At 36.4% G+C, this 18,093-nt stretch overlaps 1 protein-coding gene and 1 long non-coding RNA gene across 2 annotated transcripts in view; one reads left to right on the top strand and one right to left on the bottom strand.

The window, feature by feature from the left end:
- The window catches only part of LOC117655579 (sodium-coupled monocarboxylate transporter 1-like), a 29,234-nt gene extending 15,630 nt beyond the window's left edge, over positions 1-13,604 (bottom strand). Inside the window, exons 1-8 of the mRNA XM_034403162.3 lie at positions 13,040-13,604; positions 11,259-11,324; positions 10,565-10,616; positions 8,947-9,014; positions 7,699-7,853; positions 6,121-6,261; positions 4,576-4,705; positions 1,561-1,649 (exon numbers count right to left, since the gene is read on the bottom strand). Of these exons, the coding sequence (XP_034259053.1) occupies positions 1,561-1,649; positions 4,576-4,705; positions 6,121-6,261; positions 7,699-7,853; positions 8,947-9,014; positions 10,565-10,616; positions 11,259-11,324; positions 13,040-13,414 (1,076 nt within the window). The 5' untranslated portion in view covers positions 13,415-13,604. The remainder of the gene's footprint in view (positions 1-1,560; positions 1,650-4,575; positions 4,706-6,120; positions 6,262-7,698; positions 7,854-8,946; positions 9,015-10,564; positions 10,617-11,258; positions 11,325-13,039) is intronic.
- On the top strand, positions 13,045-18,086 carry LOC132712590 (uncharacterized). The gene is made up of 2 exons (XR_009623232.2): positions 13,045-14,891; positions 16,776-18,086. It is a non-coding gene; the product is annotated as an uncharacterized LOC132712590 (long non-coding RNA).
- Positions 18,087-18,093: the final 7 nt, after the last annotated feature.

Below are 18,093 nucleotides of genomic sequence, written 5' to 3'. Positions count from 1 at the left end.
CATGATTGCAAGCATAGGGCTATCCCCAAATTGTAATACAGAAAAAGGTCCTAATGGAATGGTTTATCTAATCACATTGCTTTAGAAATAAATGAAAATGCTTTTTAGTTGATATTGTAGCTGAGGGGTCCCCAACACACGGTCCATGGACCAGTACTGGTCCATAGCATGCCAGTAACTGGGCCGCACAAACAAGCAAAGCCCCATCCACAGGATGCACGCAGCATGTGAAACCATGCTCCTTTGGGTCCACGAAAAAATCTCTCTCCACAGAACCAGTCCCTGGTGTCCAAAAGGTTGAGGGCCTCTGCTATAGCTGATTCGTCACGCCCAGCAGGGGTGGGTTCCACTTATCTTTGCAACCAGTTCGCAACAGGAGCGTGCATGTGCGCAGAAGCTTCTGTGCATGCGCAGAGCGTCTGTGATGATATCCGGGTGGGTGGGCGGAGCTTCCCGCCGCTGTTACTACCAGTTCACAAGATCCGGACTGAACCGGTAGCAATCCACCACTGATGCCCAGTGGTAAAGGAATTTCCAAGCAATCCTCTCACTACTGCTATTCATTTTGCTTCTGGAATTTCTGACACTCCAATTTTCCACAGAGAAATTGAACATGTGCCAGTAACTTGGGGCCTTTACCTAATATCCATTCTTTCTTGCTAGGAACTGATTTAGTTGTTAGTTTTTTGGATGGAGACCTTGTATATAAATTATACAATGGCATTTTATAAATACCGGTAAATACTTAAAACTATTACCATTATTACTGAAACATTAAAACCATAGAAAGACTGTCAAAAAATCCAGCAATAACAAAAAAAATGTATGAAGTTTAATAATAACCAAGCTATCTCACTTATACATTACACTGCACTTTTGAAAGTGCCTTCATGGACATTCCATACATTGAGGATCATAATTGGGTGACAGCAATGCTGGAAGTAAAAGCTGATAAAATGAACTCTATTAAAGTTTACTATTCTAAAGACAATGTTTTGCCAGACCTGCTTTTACATTGTACTCCTAAAGAATTATAGATCATATAAAGTCAGATTTTGGTTGATTAAATCAGCTGATACAATCTAGATTCATTTAAAGACTCATATTTCATTACTGTCTCAGTATGCCCTGAACACAGCGGCAGTAAAAGGCATTCATCCTGTTACTCAATCATTATTGGAAAAAGAGATATGAATTTAAATCCCTAATCCCTGGTGAGGAAACCTGATTCTAATCCCCCTTCCTAGAGATTAATTCAAGACTTTAGAGCTGTAAATAAAGTTGGCCATCCCTGATTTCTTAATAAATAGAATGTACAGTACCTTCTTTTTTATAACATTTTCCACATTTAATGCTGATGTCTGTGATGATACTGTTAATGGTGAGATTGCGGGATTTATTCTTACTTTTAAAAGATACTACATTTTTAATAAATTTTGTTTTATAATACAGATTGTCTTTGACTTAAAACCATTCATTTAACAACCAAAGTTACACTAACTTATCACAGTAAAAACTAATTTAGCAGTAAGGATTTATAAGGTGATACTTAAAGCTTACCTTAATGAAGCACTGTAAATTCCAGCCACAAAAAGTCCTGGTACACCTGGATAATCTTCCAGAATATCCAGGACAAAATATGGCATGAGCTAAAAAAATTATAATGAACAAATGTTAAACATGTATTTTTATTTTGCTCTTTACACTCTATAGTTGAAAATCAAAATTGAAATATATTTAATTTCAGTCATGTAATCTGAGAACTCAATAATTATGATTTACACAAACTTGTATTATTCTCTAGTTGTTAATCTACATATATTATGCTCCTTTTTATATAGGTTGACCTCGACAAAAATTGGGAAAGCAGTATTTAATATTAGCAGTATCCTGATATTAAAAAATGGAGTGTAATTTATATTTTAAAGAAAAATTTATCCACTAATCAAAAAAGGAAAATTTATCCACTAATCAAAAAAGGAAAATTTATCCACAAATCCTTAATAATGCTCTCTTAATAATTAAAATGATGCCTTGGAAGTGATGTCCCAGTGCCTGGAGGCCGTGCGGGTCTGGATGGGGAGAAACAGGCTTCGACTCAACCCTTCCAAGACCAAGTGGCTGTGGCTGCCGGCGTCCCGGTATAGCCAGCTGACGCCATCGCTGGTTTTGGGGGCGAATCACTGGCCCCCACGGAGAGGGCCCGCAACTTGGGTGTCCTCCTGGATGCGCGGCTGTCCTTAGAAGGGCATATGACAGCCGTGGCCAGGGGGGCTTTTTGTCAGGTTCGCCTGATACGACAGTTGCGCCCCTTTCTGGACCGGGACTCCCTACGCACGGTCACTCAAGCACTCGTCACTTCTCGTCTGGACTATTGTAACGCTCTCTACATGGGGCTCCCCTTGGGGTGCACCCGGAGGCTCCAACTGGTGCAGAATGCGGCTGCGCGGGGGATTATGGGAGCGATGGGGTGCTCCCATGTGACTCCTCTCCTGCGCGAGCTGCATTGGCTTCCGGTGGACTTCTGGGTGCGCTTCAAGGTGTTGGTGATCACCTTTAAAGCGCTCCATGGCTTAGGGCCAGGGTACTTACGGGACCGCCTTCTGCCACCAATAGCCTCCCACCGGCCGATTCGCTCCCACAGAGAGGGCCTCCTCAGGGTGCCGTCGGCCAGACAATGCCGGCTGACGACCCCCAGGAGGAGAGCCTTCTCTGTGGTGGCACCTACCCTATGGAACAATCTACCCCCAGAGATACGAGTGATCTCCGATCTCCGGATTTTTCGTCGGGCCCTAAAAACTCATTTTTTTCAGATAGCCGGTCTGTCCTGATTTTAGGGTTAGTTTTAAAATTTTAATATTTATTTTAATTGACAAGTTTTAAATTATGGGCCAAATTTATAAATTATTTTAACTTTAGTTTTAACTGTGATGTTTGTATAGATGTTTTTTATCTGGCTGTTCACCGCCCTGAGTCCGAAAGGAGAAGGGCGGTATAGAAATTCGAATAAATGAAATAAATGAAATGAAATAAAAGAGACATGCAAATAACAAACTTGGAGAATGATTGGGATAATTTTCTTCTATTAGACTTATAAAGGAGACCTGTTAAAAATTTTGAAAAACTTGATAAAAAGGAACAAGAAAAAAAGAAAAGAAATAAAGGTGTACTGTAGGACAATATTTGAAGGGATTAAAGACTAAAATTGTTAAAAAATAAAGGGAAGAAATATAAAGTTGGTTTATTTGATAAAGATTAAAATAGATGTTATTATTTCTGTTAATCTTTAATGAACTGTGCTTACCGTGACTGAATATCAAGGTTTTAAAGATTTGTCTATAAATAAGAGATGTGATATGGGATGAAGATATTTTTTAAGATAAAGTGATAAGTTTTTAAAATTGTTTATATTTGTTGTGACAAAGGGGAAAATTACATCTATATATTTTATTCTCTTTGTTTTTTTAAAAAAATGGGTTTGTTCCTACCAGCATAAGATCAGGAAAATTTGTATTCCTCTGACTAAAATCAAAAATTGGACCCATAAACATTTTAAATTGTTTGCCTTAAAAATTAATAGTTAGTCAATGAACTAACTAGGATAGTTAGTACATATTCCCTTGCACAGCTGCTGAAAGAAAATACATCAAGGTATTTTGTGCAAGCGAAATTCTGAATAGTCTTCCAAAGTAGCTGAGAAAAAAAATCTATAAATTCATTAAGGTACAAATGATAGTGAGAAGATCCTTGATATCCAGTACATATATTTATATTAGGTACATATCAGATATAACTAATCTGAAACATCCTAGTCACCATTATTCCCTGCTATTCAAAAAGCAAAATGCATGTATAAAAGAATAGTTTCAAATTTCAGACCAAAGGTAAATCAATGTTAATTTGAAACCTAGTTCCAAGAAGTAAGATATATAGATATTCATACAATGCTGAAACAGAGTCTTAAACAAACTTTAATTTATTTTAGCTACCAAACAGAGAGAAGCCATCATTCATGTTAACAGTAGTTGTTATATTGCATCAGATACATTTAAAAACACTTCACAAATGAAGCAAATATACATGTCCCAGGATAATGTTATAAAATCCAATCTGGGTCGGTCACCAGGACCAGAGGTATTTCTCAGAGGAAGAGTAAACCTCTGGTCCCAATGACTGACCTAGATTGGATCTATCTATCTATCTATCTATCTATCTATCTATCTATCTATCTATCTATCTTTCTTTCTTTCTTTCTTCTTTCTTTTTTTCTTTCTTTTTCCTTCCTTCCTTCCTTCCTTCCTTCCTTCCTTCCTTCTTTCCTTCCTTCCTTCCTTCCTTCCCCTTTCCCTTTCCCTTTTCACAAAATACATATATTTTAAGTTTCTCCCCACTCCAGAATACATCATTCTCTTCCTTCATGGATTTACATCTATTTCTAATAAAATAGTACATTTTTGGTATAAACATTTTAATTTTTCCAAAATAATATGACCATAAATTATTTACATGGGAGATGCAAAGAAAAGATACAACAAATCCAAATGACAATTATTTCACTTGTACCAAATACTAAACCTGATCTGGGGCTGATACAATTCCGGATGTCAATGGATCACAATCTTTATATATTGAATACATTGATAATCCATCCAGTGATGCAAAAATCAGAACTATCCAGAGGCCCACAAGATTCAGATATAGAGCACTATAATAAAATTGAATAAATGTTTGGAAGATTAGAAAATTTTCTTTCTAAAATTACACTATCATAGAAGTATGCCACATTTATATGCTGTAATACTTTTACATTGAGCAAAATATGAAGTATTAGTGCTTTCCTTTTATAGTTTTAAATTATTATGTACTTCTTTGGCCAGCTTACTATACCAGCAGGGTATCTGATGATTGGTAGGATGTACATGTTGACAGTTGTTCTTCCCATACAACTGGCTCTTCAAAACCTGTCTGATCCTTTGGTGATACTTGGATGTTACTGTTTTCCTTGCTTCATCCTCATGGTTTCCATGTGACTGTGGGTTTAGGGCTATATGTCTGTTAGGTTAGCAGCCCTCAAACTTTTGGGCTCCAGGGATCAGTTCCATGGACGGTGATTTTTCTGCGGACGATGGGGACGGGTGGTTTTGTGTGCTGCCTGGATCCCATGCATGCACAGATGGAGTTTTACTCATCCATGTACAGACAGTAACTGATGGTAGTTCCATTCTTGAACATATATCCATATTCAGCCCTTGTGGTTATCTAGCTGTGCAGTTCAAGCCTATGCAGAACAGCCTCTTTTAGAATACTATCCGATACTACTTCTCAGTGAGCCTTGGCAATCAGTCTCGAGGATTGATTGCAGCTAGTTTATCCATGATCTTTATGTCTCCTATCAGCTGTTGTGCTCTGTAATGGAGAGGGTGGTAGTGACATCCCAGCTTCAGGGATTGGCTGCACATCCAGTTGTTTTTCCAGGTCTTCTTGAGTATGGGATGTAATGTGTAATGGATCTATCTCAAGTTGTGAGAACAGCTTCCTCTTCACTATATTAAAGCTTTGTGTAACTAGCTGTTTCTCAGATGGTATGTGGATACAGGTCTTCTGTGCATCCATAGTTCCCACATGTTTCATACAGCCATGGTGGCACAGTGGTTAAAGTGCAGCACTGCAGGCTACTTCTGCTGACTGTCGGCTGCCTGAAATTTGGCAGTTCAAATCTTACCAGGCTCAAAGTTGACTCAACCTTCCATCCTTCTGAGGTGGATAAAATGAGGACCCAAAATTGTTGAGGGCAATATGCTCTGTAAACCGCTTAGAGAGGGCTGTAAAACACTGTAAAGTAGTATATAAGTTAAGTGCTATTGCTATATATCCTCTCTCATTAGATCTACTATTGTAGCAGCAGTCCATCAATTCTAGGTTCTAGGTAGGAAGGTGAAGCGTTTGGGTTTTGTCCAAGGACACCTAGTGGTAAGGGATTTGAACCCTGGTATCCCACATCAAAGGCAGTGTTCTAACCACTAAGCTATCCAACCACCACACATACACACACACACACACACACATCCTATTACAAGGATGTTTGGATTGGAACAATGCATTTACAATATGTAGACTTACCATTTGGCATCCCATTGTGATCTGCAAGCAAAATATCGTTGAACTTGACTTTGATTTGTTACATACATTCCAGCCCAAGTAAAAGTGCCACCAATCACAACAGTCCACACAGTGTGCCTTTTCAAAGGATTCGGGTTAAAGCTTCGTAGAAAATTTAAGAAAATAATTTAAATATTGTCACTGAAAGAACTTGAGAATTTAGTCAAAAAAAAAGGACTATTGAACAATAAAAATTCATTTTTCCCCCAGTATAAATATAGAAACTATAAATAATTTAAAAAGTCAGTCTTACAAGTGACACTTCTCATGCTATCAAACCAATACAATCATCTATCACAAGCTTCTATTTTGCCTATAACGTATTACAATAGTACAAAATTCTCTGTTCCCCAAAGATAGGTGTGGAACTCCAAATAGTTGCCATTTTTTCTCTCTCGCAGTTGCAAGTTGGAGAAAATATTACTTGGCTCAAACGGGAAAGGTGAAGGACTATGCATTGGCAAAAATATATCTTATGGCTTTCTGGAAAAGGCTGTAGAGAAGACTAATTTCTGAACTTAGCACACAAGACACAGTACAGATCTGAAAACTATTCGGGGAGAAAGTTTTCTCTGAGGGACTACCTATAAATCCTTGAAATAGTGACTGTGGCATTTCACAGGATATACTTGTTATGTCAACATACTGTGAGTATCACCTGAGTCAGTCACATCTCATCATTAAAGGGCAGTGGCAAGGATTTAGAATTTTTGTACAATTAATTACAGCTTTGGCATTACTGCTAACATTTTTTAGACATTTTACTTTCTAAATTTCAAAAGAAAAGAATCCTGTTGCTATGGTTCATACAGTCCAACAAAAATTCCTGGTCAATCTTTATAAACTTACTAGGATAATAAAAATACTTAACCTTGATAACTAAGCCTCCTTTTCAAAACACTCAATGTATTTTTTATTGCTCATATACAGATAGTCTAAATAAGATAGAAACTCTTCTTCCTGAGTTGTTATTCAAGAATATCTTCTATTTCTTTTAATACAAACAGTTATCACTAAGAAAGACCACTCTCTAATTTAATCTAGCATTCATATATAGAAGATTTAGGTGAAGAGACAAGCCCTTACCACAGGGCAACTCTGGATGGCTTACAGTATAATCATAAAAAATATATACAGTATAGATATCCTAAAAACATAAATAAATTAATACGAGCAAATGCTATGATCCAATTACAGATGGAAAGGGCAGGGGCAGGGTGAGGGTAAAGTAGAATCTGTTGTTAATCTATCAATCATACTATTATTATTATTATTATTATTATTATTATTATTATTTCATTAAACATGAAACTCAGCCAACTGAACATTTAAAAATGTATCACAAATATCATTATTATTATTATTATTATTATTATTATTATTATTATTATTTAGTTTGTTAATTTGCTATTTTAAAATGAGTAAGATTCATATCATTTGTCCACTAGTTCAAATACAAATTCATAAACTTTAAAAAACTTTTAATATTTTTAATAAAACGTTGCATTTTTATTAGTTTCCATGCAAAAGAATACTTACTCCCAAATGTTTAATCTTCCTCCCTGGTAAGCATCATGTAGAATAGGGCCAAATCCTCCTTTAATGATCACAGCCCTTGCAAATACTACTCCCAGACCAATTATCATCAGTATATATTGGAAAACATCTGCCCAGACTACTGCCTTTAGGCCACCCTAGTTGGAAACAAGAGATATAACCTATAGTAAAATATATGTTCTGCTTATATAAACATGCATATGAAATCTGATCTTTGCACAAACTACCCACTAAATATAAAAGTATTGGCATACTGTAGATCATGTATACATCAATTTGCCTTTATAAAAGAAAATTTTAAAAAGTTGAGCTTTCATTTACCCTGTTTCCCCCAAAATAAGACTTTTGCTTATTTTATGGGCTTTTGAGTGCATGGCAATAAGGCCAAGCGCTTATTTCAGGGTTCAAAAAAATATAAGACATGGTCTTATTTTCGGGGAAACACGGAACATGCTAGTATTCAGATTTGTTTCAACTGAATAAATTAATATTCATATTCTAAATAATACCAGCTTCTTTTTCTGAAAACAATGACAAGCTCCTGTATTCATGATACTCTTTTGGAGGCCTTTTTTCTCTAATTACGTTATATTACAATATTAATACAGAAAAATATTTGTATATAGATTGGTTTTTATATAATACAGAAATGATTACATGATGAAAAGTTCAGGCCCTTAAAAGCAGTGTTTGTTCTCCTATGTTGTGCCATGCATTTATGAAGTGGTTTATAAATGCATGGCACAACATAGGAGAACAAACATATCAGGACTAGATTCAGCAGTCCATCTGCATTTAAAAGACACAGGCCACTCTTTTGAAGACAACAAATTCCATATTTTGGACAGAGAGGATCGCTGGTTTGAAAGAGGGGCTAAAGAGGCCATTTATGTCAAAATTGAACAGCCCTGTCTCAACAGAGGAGGAGGGATACGACATCATATACGGTACCTTATTAAAAATAGGTCTATTAACGATCTGCTAAAAGAATACAAATGACCAGCTGTCTGCAAGGAGTATAAATGCTTCCATTTCCCACCATCCAGTCAGAGCTGAAGAAGCTTCTTGGATGAGAAGTGAAACGTCTTCAAAAAAAACCAGAAAGTCCAGTTGCCTCTTGAAAAAAGCACCTTTGGGACAATCATGACCTGGATGACTGAGAATCTCCATAGACTTGGATTGTTTTACTAATAATTTAGAAAATGTGAATTAGAGAGATTTTTAACATACTACTGAGCAGCAGAAGGTGCAGATTAATCCTGTTGCTATTACTGATCCCCACAACCGAAATCCTGCAACTGAAAAAAAAAGATAGTTTTGAAATATTTCTAGGATAGTATAGAAGAAATATATTTAAATTAATTAAAGGAAAGATAAACCAGACACACATAAGAAAAACCATAAATTATAATGTATGAAGTGCATACATAGATTGAAAACCTCTTAGTTAATAGAAAACCATAGGTAGGCAGTTAGTGTCTCAGCTGAGTACACATCTTTCTCTCAAGCATAGACTTTGCTGTATGAATGAAAGGCAAATTTATCTTCGGTCCACCTTCCCATAAGACTTTTATTCGTTATTTTGAGAGACTGTCACTAAGCAATGCGTTTGTAAAGTGTGATGGCACACGACCGTATTTGCTTAACAAAAGCAATCCCTGCAGTGCTTATTGTCATCATTAAACAAGGATCCCAAGTTATTAAGTGAGGACCTCACATGAATGTGACTTCCGACTTCCTGCAAACTTCCCATAAACAAAGACAATGGGGAAACCAGTAGAAAGTTGCAAGTTCTGAGTGGCTCACAAGCAGGGAACTTATTAGAGTGAGAAGAGACAAAGGGATGCTGGAGAGACAGTGCTGTGGCAAGGAGCAAGTGCTTGCAGAGTGGGAGAGGGTACCGCTGTAAGCTGTGAGTGTGTGCAGGCTGGGGAGAAGATGATGCTTCCCCAATGCAACTGTGAACAGGTAATGGAGGGGATGCTGCTGAGAGGAACAAGTACATGTGGACTGGGGAAAGGCTGTTGCAGAATCATACAAGTGCATGCATGCTATGAACAGGTGTTACTATAAAACATGAGTGTAGCTGGGAGGGGGAAGAGGTTGTTTCTGCCTGAGTGCATACTACAAAATATGAGATTCCTGGGATCTCATACTCCTTTGTAGAAATCTTCAAGAGAAAAAGTGTGGGAGTGTCTTGCTATCAGCTTCTCCATTGGATTTGCTTGTGGGAAGCCAACAAATGGTGATTACTTGATGGCCAGAGTTTTGAGATCTGGTTGAAATTACTACTCATTCAGCACTTTTGTATCTTCAAATGGTCACTGAACATTGTGGACTACATGTAATGTAAAACTTGAAATGCAGAAATCCATAAATAGATTTTAATATAAAATTATATAACAGTATTGCAGGACGGGGGAAATTGATCACAAAACAACAATTTTTTTCACATAACTGATGGACATTTCACATAAAGTTAATTTTATGAATTTATGGATTGCTGTGAGTCACCTTGTTTTATTAAATGAAGTAGGCAGCCATAAAAGTTCTCTAAGTAATAAAGAAAATCTGAATAATTAATTTACATAAAATTCAATAAAACAATGAACTAATTGGAAACTTTTCTCTCAACAAGTTTTTTTATAATAAATCAAAAGTAGGTCTGTGGATGTGAATTAGACACATTCTGACTTTTCCTGCAGTAATTATTTTTTGCTACTATGTTTTGTTTACATAGTCATCTTTTTTTTTTGTTCCAAGCTCAATAAAGTTGTATCTCTAGGTTATGCAGCTTTTTCTGTGTTAGAACATTAGATCCTAGTGTGGATATAAATGTTCACAGTACCTTTATTCAAAGCCAGTGATGGAGAATATATAACAATGCTGGTGTATAATATCTGGAGAAATAACAGAAAGAAAGAAGCATGAGCATATAAGTATCCTCATAAATATTTTTTATCTTAGTTTATACTGAATATAATATGAACCAATAATTATTATGTAAATTTACTGTAATAAAAATTAGTTTTGACCAGTACAATATTAATTCAAGATGAGAAGAAAAACCAGACTGTAAGACCCCATTACACCTTTGTATTTTTCATTAAGCAACTGTTATTTTTACACCTGATTTCTTATAGTAAATTCTCTGTACCCAAAGAGTTACAATAGGGTGATCTTTACTTCAGATCAAGTAAAAGAAGAAACCAGCTTATATGATGACTTAAGAACAAGTTCTTATTATTAAGAACCAATAGTACTAGAATAATTATTACCATAGTTTCAATATACCTTTAGTGCCCCATTTCCATACTTTTTATATATGAGAGATTATATATGGAACCTGCCTTTTCTTATAAATATGACCCTTTATAAATTCTCATTAAAAGCCAATTTAGTTTTAAACTAGGGGCATATCATTTATAATACCAAATCTATATATTATCTGTAAATAAATAACACTGCATTTAAAAACTACTGTTTATAATACTTTAAATAAGATTTAAAGATAATCAATAACATTTTGTGCTTCTACTTGCCGTTAGTATTATAAACATCATTGTTCCAAGAATACGCATATACTTGTTATACCGAAGCTCCAAGTACTGCAAGAGAGGTAAGTTATTAAAACAAAATAAATGTGTACAGAAAAATGCAGTGTACAAAAGGAAAAGAGCAAAGAAGTTCTAATGCCCAAATTTTAACAAGAAAGCCAACATAAGAAATACCACAAATTTATCAGTGAATAATCAGAGGAAAAAAAGGAATTTGCTTGTGAAGTATCAAATATTTTCTGAATAGTTGCAGATTACAATGGAGGTATCTTGAGGAAGGGTGATACTTACCTTGGTTTTGGTACTTATAAAAAATATATTGGAATAATGATTATAAGCAGAAAATGACTACAGTGTACCATGAATCCAGAAAAAAGGCAAAAACAATTTTAAGATCACCAACAAAAAATATACTTTCCAAATTGTGGCACATAATTATCATCCCATTTTATTCTGCTATGATCAGATCCCACTTTGAGTAGCATGTCCTTCTGGACATCATACTTGATAAAAGTGGAGAATATGCTACTCTAAAGGGTGAATGAGAAAATTAAGATCTGTTCTCTTTCATTTCATAGTGCAAGACATAAAAACAAATTTAAATTACAGGAAGATTCCAATTGAAAGAGTGAAAAAGTTTGTGCAGTGCTCCTTTCACTGGATATGGTTCAAGTGGAGGCCAGCTAGCCATCTTCCTGAAATACTTTATTTGGGATTATTGTCCTTAGTAGTATATTTACTTAGGGGTCTAAATAGATTATTCCACTCCTATATTCCAAAGGCTGGTATGGGTTAGAATCAAATATTAGTTTCTTTAGAATGGGGAGCCATGTGAAAAGATTGCATTTTATTCCCATAAACAGAGATGACTAAAAAACTAAACAAGGACACAATTGGGAGAAGGAAATCAATAATATATCCATACTGCTCCCATTTTAAAAGACATCTTTTTTTTAGGGAATCTTGATAAATTATGCTTTTGGAACAAAAATTAAAGCACTTATTTTAAGAGAAGCCAGAAAATTAAATTATTCTAAGGTATTATTTTTGCAATATAATAAATTCCACTGAGTTCCAAGAAACCTGGTTTCATTTTAAATTAATTTCAGCTTTAGATAACTGGAAACAAGTTTATTTTTTACCATTGTTGTTAATTTATTAGATTAACTAGTGAATTAACTAATTAGTTAATTTAGTTAACCATATATTGTGCCAATGGTTGGTTAATGGATTTTTAATAGAATTGAAAAAAGCACGGAGAGGTTTAAATTATCAATGAAAAATATATATTGTACGTATATACTTTACAAATGGCAATTGCTAATAGCAATTGACATAGGACTTGCTCCAATGATCAACAGATGGACCTCTCAAAGAAATAGGAATTTAGATGGAGGAGTTCCGAAACATTTTGCATTTCACTATTTGTAAATTTAAAATAAACCACTGGCTGAAATCCAAGAAAGATTCAGAAATTAAAACCTTTCCGGTTGGGTCTCCGTGCAATTTCAATATGAAAATTAGATAGACAAACCCATTTATCTTGCAAACTCAGCTTGAGAAAAAAACAGAAATCTGTATTTATTAAGTTTATATGCCGCCCATCCCATCTCATTATCCAAGCGAAATCTTAATCTACAAGTCCAGCTCCAGCAAAATACTGGAAAGGTTTTAATATTAAACTAGAAAGTCTATAGTTATGACGTAATAACGTGTGCGGTAAATTTTAGCTTGCCACGGCGTAGGAGTAGGGCTACTCTGCCGACCTCGTAAACGCTTGTGAGTCTCAGGCGATAAAAGACGGGTAGGAACACCTCTGCGCTGATCACCACCACGATGGCGTACGAGAAAGCAAAGAGGAGAAAAACACTTCCGAAGCGGTAGACTTCGGCCGGAGTTCCCAGCACTGTCGAGGCCGACATGAAGCTGGTCGCGAGGGAAAATGCCACAGGCAAAAAACTTAGGTTGTGACCCGCCATCAGAAAGTCCTTGTGATTTTTTAGGACTCCCTCGAAGGCGTAGAATACGCCGACTATAGCCGACAAAAGCAACATTGTTGAAAAGATGACATAGTCCAGGGTGGTGAAACGTTGATTGACTACGTCAGGGCCAAGATCGGGCTGAGAGCGAGTCGCCGGCATGATAATTCGGCCCACTCGAGGGCTAGCAATATCCGGGGCTAAATAGAAGGAAGAGGTGGCACAGAATCTTCCCTTGAGAAACAGCGGCCGCAAGAAAAGCACCTCCCGGGTGGTCTAAGGTCGGTGGCTCGCCAACCTGAAGGGCTGCTTTCCTTCCTCAGCCTAACACAACGCAAGCCCTCCTAGCCGCGCGCCGGGGAAGACACGTGCTGCCAACCGTCCAGGCTAGGCCTCCGCGCCCCGTTGCTTAGAAGCGCTCGCAGAGCTTGGAGAACGGCGCGCGGGGCTGTTTTTCCACTTCCGTGCGCTTTTCCTCCCGTTGGTTGTAAGCATGCCCTCCTAGGTCGGGTTTTTCTGGTGCCCAGCTGTTCTCTTTTTCAGATTGCTCTTTTTTCATCCCCTATTCCCAACTGAGCTGAACAGACTTTTCTACCTAACACTTTCCCATGGTGTGTTTGAGATTTGTGTTATTTTTTTTCTTTATACCTTTTTTCCTTTGCCCAAACTTTGCAAAATAGCCAATTTTTGGAGGGAGTTGTGAACCAGGCAAATTTTCTGATACTTAAAGTGTGATCTGGAAATACCTTTCAGCTCCAAAGAATATCTGTCTCACAAATGCTTCTTCCACTGCCAAAAAAGGGTGACGCTAAAGATTGTTCCAATTATCACACAATTGCTTTCATCCCTCACTTCAGCAAGATTCTGCTTAAAATGATTCAACAATGTCTAGCACCAATCATCAAAAGAATTACCAGATGTCCAAGCCAGCTTCCAAAGGGGGGGTTGTCGTGGCACCTGCGACCATATTGCGTATCTGTGCTGGATAATGGAAAAAAACTGTGAATAACAAAGATCATTTACATGTGCTTCATCAACTATAAGAAACTTCATTTGTGTTGATCATGTGAAGCTATGGAGAGTTCTCTAAGTCCTGAAGGTACCAATGCATCTTGTCAAGTTGGTGCAATCACTGTACACAAATCAGGAGGTCACTGTGCAAACACTATATTGAGACACCGGTTTGGTTTAAGATAAAGGTGTGCAGCAAGGTTACATTCTCTCCCCTTTCTTATTCAACTTGTATCCCAAAATGATAATGAGTTAAGTTAGATCTTGAGAATCAAAAAACAGAGTAAAGATTGGTGGAAGAAACATTAACAGTGTTGAATATGCTGATGATACAACTCTCAGAAACAGAAAGACATGGAACATCTGATCAAGAAAGAAAGTGAGAATTTTGATCTGTTTCTGAACTTCAAAAAGACCAAGCTCATGATCACTGCAAGGAATGGAAACAAAATAGAAATTGACGGTGAACAGATAGAATGCATAGAAAAATTCACTTTCCTAGTATTGCAGATAGCTCAAAGTGGTGAATCCAGCCCAGAAATAAAATATCTGATTGCACTGGATCGCATAGCAGAAATGAACATGAATCAAATATGAAAAAGCAAGGATATCAACCTGGCAACTAAATGTAGGTTAATCAATACTTTGTGTTCCCCATAGCTACCCTATGGTTGTGAAAGCTGGACTCTAAAAAGCGGGATAGGAAAAAAAAATGACTCATTTGAGCTTTGGTGCTAGAGAAGGCTCCTGCATATTCCTTGGGCAGCACAGGGACTATCGTGAAAGTACTGAAACATATAACTCCAGACATGTCATTAGAAGATAAAAATCATTAAACTGCATTTTGCTTATTTTGGCCATGTCCTATGGGGAATTCACTGGGGAAAGCAATTAGGCTTGGAAAAACTATTGGCAAAAGAAAACCAGGCCATCAAAGAACATGGTGGCTAGATGACGCCAGCCAAAGCATAGAAAAACTCAATTAGTGCCAGATCAGAAGATGTGGAAGAAGCTAGCCTATAGAATTGCCACGAATCAGACAGGACTGAATGGATAACATCATCAACAACAACATTTAAGATAGAAGTACCATGTCATCTGCATACAACAAAGTTGCAATATGTGTTTTTGTTTGTTAGTTTTGGAGGTTGATAGTCTAATTGATTTTTTTTTTTTTTTGCCATACGTGGACTTACGTACAGATTAAACAGCAAGGAGGCTAAAATACATCCCTGCCTCATTCCTCTGTCGTTGGAATCTCATTAGTATGCTGCCTTTGCATACTACATCAAACTTAGATTCTAGAATTCTTATAAAGAGTTCACATAAGCAATAATAACCGTCTGTCAATGGCAGTATTCATATCAGGCCCAAGTCCAGAGATGACACTGTGAAGTCCAGTTGAGCCCAATCCTTTACACCTGCTTACGCATAATGGACAAAATCCATTTGCTTACACCTAATGGACAAAATTTTGCCAAACTAAAGCTATAACTTTCTAACCTACTAGGCATATCCTGAGAGATTCTAGGCTATATTGAATCCTTTCCTCCCTCCAACATCCAATCTAGGACTGCATAGTCTCTTAATTTGGGTCTCTTTTTGGGAGACTTATGTGCTGCCAAAACTCTCCCCTACTACTCCTGCAGATGCACATTCTATTACAATTCATAAACTTAATCCATAGCCGTGCTCTGGAAACTAGATCAAATATGGACCTAAAATCAATACATGAAGCATATAATATTGAACCTGCTTTATATGTGCATTGTTTCAGTCAGGTGTTAAATATAAGGGCATGTCCATAGATAGAATGCCTGCTCCTAAAGCCTGTTTGCTCATCTGACAATATATGCTATAGGTTGATTTAGTCAACTAATTTATTGTCTTAAGTGTCTGCTATAGAGCCTGCTTATTATAGTTGAAAGGCCAATAAGGCTAATTATACAGATCTTGGGTGCCCTTTATATAAATGTGCACTACATTAAGGCTAACCTTTAGTCTTTTGGGATTTACACAGTGCAATCAATATAGATAAATAGGGAAACAAAAACTGGGGCCCATTATTCCAAATTATTGTGTAATGTTTCAGGAATAATAAAGTCATTGCCTGGAGATTTACCAGACTTTAGCTGATTTATAAGTATTTTTATTTCAGCACTTAAAACTGGAGCCTAATAAGGGAGCAGGTTAGCATTTACATTTGACTCAAATTTAGGAGATTCTTATTGTGAAGACGATGCTGTAAAGTTGTCCTCCCATGCAGATTCAGGTAAGAAGAGGTGGGAAAATGAAAGTGACGTATCAATTGGATAAAAAGCTATTAGGCACAAGAATATAATGGGATTTCTGGCTTGAAATGCTGTTATCAATTGCTGAGCGTTCAGCTGGGTTCTCTATATAATTTGATTTTCTACTCAGTTTATTTTTGGTCTGAAACCATTCCATGTTAAACCAGGGCTCAGAAAGATAAACCTTGTTCTCATTTTTTTTTCTTTTCCTTGCTGTCTAGATGGAGAACATTGGCTAAAATAACTAATTCAGTTGGGTGAGTGCAGAAGAGAATTCCCAGACTTCTTTTTAACTATAAAATTACAGTGCTGTTCCAGACAGAAGCAGCTGAAAAGTTTGTTCATTGAATTGCTGAGTCCATTTGACAGTCCATTTCCAAAACTGGAGTAGATTGTGTATCTAGAAAACAGTTGTTGAAAAGTTTTATAATAGTGATACCAGAAGATGATCTCTGTCAGGCCAATTAAGTAGAAAAAGATTTTATACAAGTTATTGAATTTGATAAGATTAAAGTCTAATCAATTAAGGAAAGTCTTGAGCCAACCCAGTGGGACAATTTGTCTGAGAAATCATTGCTGATAGATCCATTCAAAAGATATAAATGTAGTTGGCTAACTATAATAAACACAATCTTGCAATCCACTTTTGAATATTTAGATTACTGGGTTGATACATAGGAAATTATAATTAGTTTGTAGGTATTGATGGAACTGAATAAAAAGTGTCTCATCGCTAACCCAAACCAATGTTTTTAAGTTATCCGAAATTTACATAAACAGGGATTATTAAGCATAAAGGTACTTTTGTATGTTTCAAGTTTGGCCCATAAGCTGTTTAATTGGAACCTGTTTTGAGCCAGATAGAGAGTAGAATTTGACCATTAGTAATACATTATGAAGTTTTAACTGCACAGATGTTGTATAGCAAGCACCCCACTGGGTCTAACTATAATGCTTGAACATAGGTCAGTTGAAATCTGTATGCTTAGGTGTGGTGGAATCCCTAGGTAGAATGGAGGAGGGAGTAAAGAGGCTGGCTAGTTTACAGTCGCTTCATGGGAGGAAGAGGCCAGACTCCTGAAACCTTTATCTCCTGTTCTCAAGAAAATGCAGTTAGTCTAGCAAGATTCTTGTAATTAGGAGAACAACATTAAATTACTTTGACCAGAGTTATTCTGATTGCTTTTGCCTGACATTAAGCTACCACATAATCTGTCTCATCCTGCTCCGGGAACTGCTGCAAACATCTATATCTACTTATTAAAAAAGCTGTTATTTAGCCAGGTTTCTTGAAGCTGAAGTATTCAAATTCAGCAACATATTTCATGAAAGTCTGAAAGGGAAATATGTGATTTTTAAACTTTATATTCTAAAATTCAGGATAGTAGATTATAAATCCCTTTAATAGATTAAATTGGGCTCTTCAATATATATATTTATATTAAGACACTTGGCTATATCTGGATATTTTTTAAGACGTTTTGGAGAAACCATCACAAATTGCTTGCTCAAAAATAAAAAGCCATACTGTTGAGATTA

The sequence above is a fragment of the Pantherophis guttatus genome, chromosome 7 (assembly GCF_059756535.1).
Source record: "Pantherophis guttatus breed Tessera chromosome 7, ASM5975653v1, whole genome shotgun sequence".
NCBI classification, from domain to species: domain Eukaryota; kingdom Metazoa; phylum Chordata; class Lepidosauria; order Squamata; family Colubridae; genus Pantherophis; species Pantherophis guttatus.
Note: the sequence above shows the minus strand (reverse complement) of the source record. Positions and strands in the feature narration are given on the sequence as shown.